Raw genomic sequence first — 11,563 nt, forward strand, 5'->3', positions numbered from 1 at the left:
TGAATCACAGAATAAAAAGTGTTTCCCACTCAGGACAATAAACACCTCCACAGAGAAAAGACAGCTCAGCGCTGCAGTGCAAGAGCTTACATTTATTATTATTGTTGTTATTATTAGTAGTAGTAACAGTATTATGTCACATGAAAGGAGTCGGCCTTCATCTGTTACTTTTGTAATATGACCTTAACCTGCATCAGTTTTACTGACATCATTTGTTTATTAGCACCTCGCCTCTGTCTGTTTTATATTTTGAATTTTTTAATATTTTATTTTAAAATTTAAAAAACACATGATTTATGTATGATATTAAATTATTAAGTTATTTTTTTTAACAGGGCAAATTAAGTATATAATAAATATAAATAAATCTGAAATTATGGAAATACAATAAATTAAATGATTACTTAGCCGAGCCTAGCAGCTCTGTGCAGAGTGAATAAATATTTTTACACGAATTCCTTAAACAGACGTTTACAAAAAGAGATTAAATTATTCTTTTATCACTTTATTAAAATGATTCAGTAGATTTAGTTATTTTCCAACCACAATAAGATCCCCAAAAAACCTGCAAAGAAAAATGAACATATTGTGTTAATGTCACCAAATATTAAATATTCAACACGGAAAGCCTGAGTAGGCGAGGTCACCTGTGTCACCTGCCGTCGTCGGTGATGATGTCCCAGCAGCTCGTGTTCCGAAGGCCGGGTTTGGGCCAGGGAGCAGAAATGTGCCCACATCAACGCCGCAGCACCTCGCCGTGTGACCATGGTGATGACATCACCTCTGCGGTTCTCTGGTGGGAAACGCAATCGACTCTATTGTGTTTTTATCCATTTCTACTGTTTCTGTATCAACAGAACAACATTAATTACACAGTGATGATGGCGGCAGTGACGCTAGTGTGTCTTTAAACTTGTGTTTTCCCACCGGCTGCAGAAACCCGACATATGTTTACAGGAAGCCGGTCGTGTCTGTGCAGGTCTGAGCTGATAAAGCCAGACTGAGGATTATGGTAATAACAGGCTGCCACCGACTGACTGACTATAGAACGGGTGGGCGGGCTGCAGACTCTTATCAGCATGTTGCAGTGGGCAATTCTTCACGTGGTCATGTGACGGGCGACACCTCGGCTCACAATGCAGCCCCATGAAGAGAAACTGCTCCACGGTTTTATCTCCAAACCAGAGAAAATGACTCGACGCCGCAGCGTGATTGTTTTAAAAATGTGGCATGTTCAAAAGCGAGGACTCAGACATCACATGTGATCGCTGATAATCAGTAATTACATTTACCTCCGTGGTTATTGTCAGCTTCAGAGGGGGTGCTGTGTTTTTTCAAAAGCCTGTGAAAGTCCCAAAAAACCAAACTGAGACAAAAATGTAAAGAAAAGAAAGTGAAACAAACATTTTGAGGTAAAAATCAGATTTCGTGCAGAGGAGAATATTTCAGCGGCGTTGTGGAGCTGACGCACCCCGCCATCAACTCATCAGATAAGAACGCCGCTCTGCGGCTCTTTCGGCCGAGCCAGTGACCTTCAGGTGATGGAGGCGGAAACACATTTCCTGGAGCAGACTTTTTTCAGAAGGACAGTTTCTTCTGCTCACAGTGAGATTGCGGAGAGGACGCCCAGTGTTTCCTTTCAGGACGCAGAATGGGATGAAACTGTATGTACAGTTGCCAAGGAGACAGCAGGCAGAGGGGTAGTTAGAGGCTGTTCACCAACACGCCCTCTGTTTTCATTCACGCCGCTTCCCTGCTTCATCTCCAGCAGCTCGACACAGGTGAACTTTTCAGAGGAGAACTCCTGTTCGTGGTCCGGTGCTTACTCCATCCAGGAGACAACTTCACTCCAGCAGAGTTCCGAGTTTCTGCTCTGTGTCTTTGCAGAGGGAGCGCTGCTGCAGCTTTAAAGGGACATAATTGAGTGTCAGTGATCACCACATCAGCTAATGCAGGCAATCATCGAGCTCGACCCCCAAACAGAGACACAGATTCCCATCAGCAGCCTCAGCTGTGCGCCCGTCACGCTCCCACGCTCACTTCAATTCTCATTTCTCTTCTGGTTGCAGCTCGCTGGAGCCTGAGCTGAGGAATTATCTGCTGTCAGGACCTGCCCGGGACAGAAGTAGGGGGGGTGAGCCATGCTGTCCGCCGCTATTCAGATCCTGGCGTTCGCCCTGGCACTCCTGGGCATCCTTGGTGCTGTTGTGGCCACCCTGATGCCCAACTGGAAGGTAAGCATCAACGTGTGGACCAGCATCATGACCCCGATATCGCAGATGCAGGGTCTATGGATGGATTGCGTGTGGTACAGCTCCGGCGTCTTCAGCTGTACCGTAAAGAACTCGGTGCTGTCGCTGCCGCCGCACCTGCAGGCCGCGCGGACCGGCATGGTCCTGTCCTGCGTAGTGGCGCTGTTTGGACTCTGTCTCGCCACTTTGGGGCTCAAATGTACTCGCTGGGGGGGCAGCCACAGAGCAAAGGGGCACACGGCCATCGCTGCGGGGGGCTGCTTCATCCTGGCCAGCCTCCTCTGCCTCGTCCCCGCGTCCTGGTTCACCAACGAAGTCATCACTGCCTTCCTGACCACAGACCTACCGGACAGCAGTAAATATCAGCCCGGCGGAGCTCTGTGCGTCACGTTCATCTCTGCTGGATTCCTCCTGGCCGGGGGGGTCATTTTTTGTTTGTCGTGTCCCGGGAAGAGAACGAGACGACCGGATTGCGCTTCCCCTGCCGACCCCGACAAATTCACGCTGCACCCAGATGAGCGGAGGAGGCGGGGGCTGCAAGTGGAACGCAATCAGCCGAAAAACAGAAAGAAGACGGTCCAGCTGCAGGTAGACAGCGTGAAGCTGGAGAAACCCACGCCGCGCAAGGGACAGGAGCATCACTCGTCTCCATCCAAACTCCCTCAAACAGACATCAAGGACAGCTACAGCCTGCAGGAGTACGTCTGAAGCTCACGGCTGTACTGAAACATGGAGCTGAAGCTGAGGCACTCTGGCTCGTTTGGAGGGGGAGGTGTGTGTAAATGGGAAAATTACCAAATGTTGGAAATGACAGATTGTGGGTTGAGCCGAACGTCTCAGCAGCAGAGAGAAAAAAATCTGCAGACTGTAAATCCTTTAAAAACTGCCTGCAACAGCTTTCTGATACCAAAGGCCTACAGGCAAAAATACTGAACCTGCTGACTATGAGAAAAAAAAACAGACATTCAAGCTGTGACTAAAATGGAAAAGCCATCATTTGACTTTATTTTCCAGCTGCAGCTGCAGTCTGCCTTCATACACTCAGCCGTGCACTAACAGGGCCGACCCAAAGCTTTCTGGGGCCGTGACAGGACTTTAAAAGCCAACCCCCCACCACACACACACCAAACGCTGCATTACACTTCAGAAAGACATGTTGGCCATACATTTTAATAATACTGTGTAGATGATGTTTATGTGATGTTCAGATACATCATCGGATTGTGAATCTAAAATTTTAAAATAATGTCAAAAAGTTGAAAAAAAAACTGTTTGTTTGAATCAGCACATCCAGCTGAGGCTGTTAGTTTGGCAGATTTAAACTAAAGCCTGACCTCAGAGTGAGGCTCAAAGTCACCCGTCACTTCATACTGTGAAGTCTAAGTCGTTCATATTGCTGTACATATCACACAAAGTGATAATTATTGGTGATCAAACTTAAGAACCATCAACATCAAAATGACATATTTTCCCCCTGCGGTGCTGCATGTTCCTAAAAAACAGAAATAAATAAAAAGATCACACTAACAGTTCAGGATCATCTTATTTTAAAACATGCAGCCGATCAAAAAAAGCTTTAAGCAGTTTCATCACCACAGCAACAGCTCCGCCTGTTCGTCACTGTTTGTTCAGTGTGAATGAAACACACCGAGTGCTTTCAGATCCATGACATCCACATTTAAAAAAACAAGAGTAAGAACAGGATTGGATCATTTGCAGCTAGTTTTCAGTAATATCCAGTAAACAAGCTGATTCCAAATCAGCTGTTTGTTATCACAGAAAAAACACTTTGACAAGTCCAAATGAGTCTATCAGTGTTTTTATAATTACTGAGAAAGTAATCACAAAGTGTATCAAAGGGCTGAACTTTTAGTCACAGAATATTAAAACTGTGGAACATATGAAGGGAATTTTAAAACACATTAAAGCGTCTAAAAACAGCTGAACAAACTTGATGAATTTTGCTACTTTGTATATTTTTGAGGTCCTCGAAGTTCAAACCCAGAAAATCTGTAATTTAATTTAATGTAACTCAATTTATCCACTTCACCCATTTTTACTTGGTTACACAGACACTTCTTCCATGTATATCATGGCATGAAATGCAGCAACAATATTCGTTTTAATATTTTGTCAGTAGCATTCTTGCTGATCACTGTGTGTGATAATTGCTTCATACCAGCTGCTAAGCTTATTATGCTAATGAGGCTGACTGTAGCTGTTTTGCTAGATAACAGCACAGCCGTGAACCACAATGAAATCTGCCACAGAATGTTAGCAGCATTAGCAATATTAGCAACAGTCGACTTGCCTAACGAGAAATTAGCAAATAACAGCATGTTAGCTAATGACACCCATAAAACTAGAATTCAATGACAAAGTGAATAAAGTGACTAAAAGTCATTAAATGGCATCTTCCATGAGTCTGGTTCTGATTTTGATGGACAATGATTTTTGTTTCGTTTAGTTCCTTCTTTTTTTTTCTTTTTTAACACAAGGAGATGGTGAGTTTAAAAAAAATGTATGTCATAGCTCACCCTGATCATGGTCCATCATAGTTCACAGATTATTGTCTGTAACATCACAAACATATCCTTGGGCACAATTTCTGAAAAGACCCATTAACTGATAACTGTGTGCAAGTTTCATTTAAATCATATCAAAACTGTAGAAGACATAGGAATCGCTGTGAGTTCTCACTGGTCCTTCGGCTGGATGAACTAAAGACCAATTTTAAAAACTATGTGATGAGAATAAAATTATTAAACAAAAGTTTATTTTAATAAACTGTTGCCTAAGTAATATTTTATTTTAGTTTATTTGTATTTTCCATCTAATTATTTGAAACTTTTGAGTTTATTTAATCTGTAATGCACAAAAAAAGCTGCCTTACTTCATGAGAAATATCCTGTGATTCAGAGCAAATCTTTCCGGGAGGATTAGCGACACCAGTAAAATAAAGTGTTAAAGCACTGCTATAATATCACAGTGTCTTAGATCCAAAAGGAAAAAAATCAGGTGCATAGTTTCATCTGGTCATGTGCCCCCTGCTGGTCAGAGGCTGTGGTTTTAGATTGAGTTCAAGCTGTCAGTGATTCAGTTGCTGTTAAAAGTTAGTGAACAGTGCTGTTGAACAGATTGTGCCTGAAGCAATAAAAACAATGACGAGCTTCTTGATTTCAGTGTGTTTGTAGATTTAAAGTCCAAATCCAAAGCATCTACCCAACAACATCCACTCCACATTTTCCTGATGTTTTGGGGGGAGGTGAGAGGTGCACAGCAGCATGGAGAGAGGTAATGATGCTCTTTGCTTTCCCATTATCCTCTCACCACGGATGGATGCACACAGCATACAGACCCCCTCCACAGCATCCCGTGTCAGCTGAATGAGAAGGACATGAAGTCATTTTCTGGATGTAAATTAAACCCTGATGGAGACTGGAAGCTCTACAGTGTCATGTGCATTTGGTGGGCGAAGTGTCCTTTAACCTGAGTGAGCTGTCAGTCACATGATCACCCATCAAGGAAAAGAGCACTGAGCTGAACGTTCACGCTGTCGATTTGTCTGCAGAAGCATTTCAGTGTCAAACCCTTGAGGAACAAGTTCATAAAGAAAACATTACACATTCATGAAAAGATCAGAACCCAGCAAACAAAGGCTGAAACAGCAACGCTTCTCCCTCAGTGCAATCACATTACAACCATATCTGAAAAATGTGGTTGGCTTAGTTAGCGAGGATGATTTGACCTTTAGATAAAGGACAAATATTTGTAAATCCTTAATGTACAGTTCCTGCACTACTAGAACCTGGATAAAACACAAGTCACACCAGGATACTTACTGCTGTATAACTGTAGAGAAAGAGTATACATTTTATTCATTGTTTTGAACATGTCAAAGATTTTCAGTTCTCAGTACACCATACAGAACAATAACAAACCTGGGAGTGGGGTGTGTTTCTACCACACTGTTAGCATTTCTCTGCACAAAGTACACCAATCTGGGTTATTTTCCACTTCAGTATCTTCGATATACTATTGCTATGTGATGTATTACTATTACTGAAGGCTGCATTACAACCTACTAGCTGCAATTAATCATGTACAGTTCTGAAAGCAGAAAAAAAACATACTACTGATGCAGAAATCGCTTTCTATACGAGATCACTGCAAAAAGTGCAGCCTTACTAATGGCCACCGTACTGTTACTCATTTTATATTAAGATTTAAAAAACTGCAGAACTGCACATGATTATTTTGCAGGTTGTTAATCCTATCCATCAAGTCTAATAGTCCGCAGTCTATGAACTAACCTCAACTAACGTCAGCTAATAATGTTAGCTCGGTGGCCTTCAGAAATACTTATAAATCACGCAGCAATAGTACATTTATGTAGCTGTAAAAAGTGTGACTATATAAGTAATCCAAAGTATTCAGAGTACGTTACTCACATTGAGTAACATACAAACTAAATTCTGGGTCATGTAATGTGTAATCTGTAGTGGAATACATTTTAAAAGCAACCTTCCCAACAGTGTCAATGACCTGAAGAGAGCTGGGGCCACAGTAAGGTTACTATTAGTAACACACTACGTTATCATGGATTAAAATCCTGCAGTGCTCGAAAGGTCCCCCTTCTTAAGCCAGCACATGTCCAGGCCTGTCTAAAGTTTGCCAGAGACCATCTGGATGATCCAGTAGAGGATTGGGAGAATATCATGTGGTCAAATGAGACCAAAATAGAAGTCTTTGGTATAAACATTGAAGATGAAACATGGCTGGATCTTCCAGTATGACAATGATCCACGCCGCCTATAGGCAACAAAAGAGTGGCTACATAAAAAGCATTTCAAGGTTCTGGAGAGGCCTAGTCTCTAGTCTCCAGTCTCTAGACCTCAATCCAATAGAGACTCTGTGGAGGGAGTTGAAAGTCTGTGTTGCCCAGTGACAGCACAAATCATCACAGCTCTTGACCAGATCTGCATGAAAGAATGGGTCAAAATACTAGCTATGGTGTGTGTAAACCTGGTGAAGCAATTTTACATTACATATTGAGGTGAACTGTTATTGACCAAATACTTATTTTCTGCACCATTATACAAATAAATTCTTTAAATATCATACAATGTGATATCCTTGTCACGGTCCTGGGTCTACGACGCAGTGTTTTGAGTTTTATACTATTATTGATCTTTGATTTCATCATAAGTTTTCACTGCTAGTCTCTTGGTTTTGGTTTTTAGTATTTCTAGCTCCCTAGTTCTTTAGTATATCATGATTTCTAGTTTTTAGGTTTTGTTTATGTGCCTCCCCTGTGTTCTGTGTTATGTCTACTCTGTGCCTTCCTCTCCCACGTTTCAGATCTCTGTGTTCTCTGTGTCTTCTTTGTCATCCTTGCCTCAGTGTTTGTGTGTTTCTTGTTTTAATTTGAAAGTCCAGGTCCTATGTCAGTGTATTCTGTTTTGCATCCTCCCTGTCTCGTCACATCGAATTAGATCCAAGCTGTGTTTCCCTCCTGTTTCCCATTCCCTGGTTACTCCCTTGTGTATTTGAGCCCTGTGTTTTCCTTCCTCTTTTTCGTTTTGTACCCTCTCCGAGCAGTTTTTACCTCTGTGTTTATGGTAGCTTTCTAAATCTCTGTTCACAGTTTTGTTTTCTAGTTCCCCCAGTTTTATAGTTAGTGCTTTGTGATTTAAGTTTCTAGTTTTAGTTTCCTTGTATTCATGTTCGAGTTTTTGCCAGCAAATAAAGCTGCCACTTTGAGTTTAATTTTTGCCGTCTGAGAGTCCTGCATTTGGGTTCTTGCTCCTGCCCGCAGGACACTACATGACAATCCTGGATTTCTTTTTTACTTTCTGTCTCTCAGTTGAAGTGAACCTATGCTGAAAATTACAGACCTCTGGGACAACTTGCACAATCGGTGGCTGCCAAATGCTTTATTTGCCCCACTGTATAGAAATCTATTTAAAAACTTGTTTCGAGTTAAATATATTGTTATTTATTTGGCAAATATTAGACTGAATTGATGTTTTTACACCCAAATTTGTGTCAGCACACTGGACTTACTGAATATTCAGAAAATAATTAAGCCTTTCAATATGCAACATCAAATATTTATTTCAATAGCTGTTATTCACATATGCACTACGCACTGCTCAGTTTGTCACTTATAGTCTGTATCGTTTCTTAATACTTTCATTAATATTTTCTGTAACTTGTGTTTTCTTGCATTTTATTTATTGGAGCTAAGGATCACAAGTTCGATTCCCACTTGGGGTGTCTGTATCCAGTAAGGGTCCTAAGTCTAGACCCCCCCCCCCCCATGCTAAGCGAGCCTACCACAGACATGAGCAAGACAGATAAATATGAAGCCATGCCGGCTTGGACGTCGCCCGGATCAACAAGATCCGCGTCAGGTGTTGAGGAACCAGGGCACCCTGATGAGAAGTGGGCTACTGGAACAAGAAGGCATCAGTGGGCAAGAGATGAAAATAGGGCGTTGTTGGAAAGCTACTAAGCAAGTTACCCTGGCAGAAGGGGTTACATGAATAGGATGAGGGACCTATGGATGCTTCAATGGCGAAACAACTAGTAGCTCATTGTTCCAACATTCGAAAGAAGGGACTGCTCTCACAGCTAGAGATTGACGAGGTACAACATAAATGCTACGGCAAGGGGGACCCAGGACGCCAGGTCAAGGGGGAGATATCATTACCCCCACCCAAGATTGGGTACCAAGCCCCAAGTGCGATAGGAGAAGGATCATTGAGTGGGAGAGGAACTGACCTGAAAGATAGGATCATGGCCAAGCTTGAAACCTGGACCCCCATAGCCAGTTACCAAGACTACATGAAGTACCCTCAGAAGTTAGGGCTGGACCAGGTGACCCTGAATCCTCCCTTAGTTATGCTGCAATAGATGTAGGCTGCCGGGGGATTCCCATGATGCATTGAGTTTTTCCTTTCCAGTCACCTTTCTCACTCACTATGTGTTAACAGACCTCTCTGTATTGAATCGTATCTGTTATTAATCTCTGTCTCTCTTCCACAGCATGTCTTTTATCCTGTCTTCCTTCTCTCACCCCAACCGGTCGCAGCAGATGGCCGCCCCTCCCTGAGCCTGGTTCTGCCGGAGGTTTCTTCCTGTTAAAAGGGAGTTTTTCCTTCCCACTGTCGCCAAAGTGCTTGCTCACAGGGGGTCATATGATTGTTGGGCTTTTCTCTGTATCTATGAAGCGCCTTGAGGCGACATTTGTTGTGATTTGGCGCTATATAAATAAAATTGAATTGAATTGAATTGAATTGAATAGAAGGTCTGCTAGATGACGTTAATGCAGCACTACAGACGATACCTACAGCCACCATTACCTTAGACTAACAAGCTGATCTACAATACGGCAGCAGTGATCAGTGAGATGCTTGGCTACAAGTTGAACAGCCACAAGGGGCAGTACCCTCCATGGAGAAGGAGGCTAGAGGCTAAGATCCAGGTAGCATGGAGGGAGGTTAGCCAACTATTGGAGTTGCAGAAAGGTGCAATGAAGAAGATACCTAAGAAGTACAGCAAGCTGTCCATACCTGAGGCCTTGGAAACTGCCAAGCAACGACTCACAGCCTTGGCCAGCCGCTTGAAGAGATACACCAGAGAGATCGAAGGCAGGAGAATAAAACCAGCTCTTTTCCACAGAACCAGCCAAGGTGTACTCTTAGTGGCAGAGGAACAATATGAGAACAGCACCACCAAGGCTGGAGACGGAACAATACTGGAAGAAGGACGCAACCTATGACAGCAATGCTCAGTGGTTAGTGGATCTGAGGGCAGACCACAGCAACCTCCGTGAACAGGGTCCAGTAACCATCACAGTGGCAGACATCCAAGAAAGGATCTCCAATTTGAGTTGGACAGCACCAGGCCCCGACATGGTTCATGCCTACTGGCTAAAGAAGCTGACTGCACTCCACGAGTGTCTGGCAGCACAAATGAACCAGCTGCTAGTTGACGAGAGACACCCAGAATGGCTAACCGAAGGCCGGACAGTCCTGATCCTCAAGGACTCCCAGAAGGGACCGGTCCCCTCCAACTACCGACCAATAGCCTGCCTCAGCACCACTTGAAAGCTCCTGTCAGGCATCATAGCAGCTAAGATGAACAGGCACATGGCTCAATACATGAGTGGGGCACAGAAAGGAATGGGCAGGAATACCAGAGGCGCAAAACACCAGCTACTGGTAGACCGAACAATCACCCGAGACTGCAAGACCAGACTGACTAACCTGTGAACTGCCTGGATTGATTACAAGAAGGCCTATGACTCAATGCCCCACACCTGGATCCTGGAATGCCTAGAACTGTACACGATCAACAGGACCCTAAGAGCCTTCATCAGGAACTCAATGAGGATGTAACGTACAACACTAGACGCCAACCTCAAGCCCATAGCACAAGTCACCATCAAGTGTGGGATCTACCAAGGAGATGCTCTGTCCCCACTGCTGTTCTGCATAGGCCTGAATCCCCTCAGTGAGATCACTGACAAGACTGGCTACGGGTACCGACTACGGAATGGAGCAGTTGTCAGCCATCTCCTGTACATGGATAACATCAAGCTGTATGCCAAGAGTGAACGAGACATCGATTCACTGATCCACACCACCAGGATATACAGCAATTATATCGGAATGTCATTCAGACTGGAGAAGTGTAGTCGGATGGTAACACCCAAAAGAGAGGGAAGGTAGTCAGAACTGAGGGGAACGAACTACCAGAAGGCAACATTGCAGACATGGAGCACAGTTACAAATACCTTGCCACAGGCAAATGGGAACCATGAAGAGGTTGCTAGAAAAGCTGCAACCACCAAGTACCTGCAGAGGGTCAGGCAAGTCCTGAGTAGTCAGCTGAACGGTAAGAACAAGATCCGGGCTTTCAACACCTAGGCCCTGCCCGTGGTCAGGTACCCAGCTTGGATAATAAGCTGGCCAAAGGAGGAGATAGAAGCCACTGACATCAAGACAAGAAAGCTCTTGACCATGCATGGAGGGTTTCACCCCAAGTCCAGTACCCTGAGGCTGTATGCTAAGCAGAAGGAAGGAGGCCGGGGACTGGTGAGTGTCAGCACCACAGTGCAGGATGAGACAACGAATATCCACAAATACATCACGAACATGGCCCTAACTGACAGCTCAGTGAATACCTCAGGCACCAGAAACCCAAGAAAGAGGAGGAAGGCGAGGAACCATCATGGAAGGACAGGCCCCTGCACGGTAAGTACCACCGGGAGATAGTGGGGGTGGCTGATATCCAGAAATCCT

General features: G+C 44.0%; 1 protein-coding gene across 1 annotated transcript; it reads left to right on the plus strand.

Moving 5' to 3' along the window:
* Nucleotides 1-289: 289 nt before the first annotated feature.
* Nucleotides 290-6,574, plus strand: LOC146502210 (claudin-20-like). Its single transcript, XM_085133711.1, has one exon. The coding sequence runs from the start codon at nucleotides 2,142-2,144 to the stop codon at nucleotides 2,958-2,960; it is 819 nt and encodes a 272-aa protein (XP_084989837.1). The 5' UTR covers nucleotides 290-2,141; the 3' UTR covers nucleotides 2,961-6,574.
* The last annotated feature ends 4,989 nt before the right edge of the window (nucleotides 6,575-11,563 follow it).

This window comes from Neolamprologus multifasciatus, chromosome 15, assembly GCF_963576455.1.
Source record: "Neolamprologus multifasciatus chromosome 15, fNeoMul1.2, whole genome shotgun sequence".
NCBI classification, from domain to species: Eukaryota; Metazoa; Chordata; class Actinopteri; order Cichliformes; family Cichlidae; genus Neolamprologus; species Neolamprologus multifasciatus.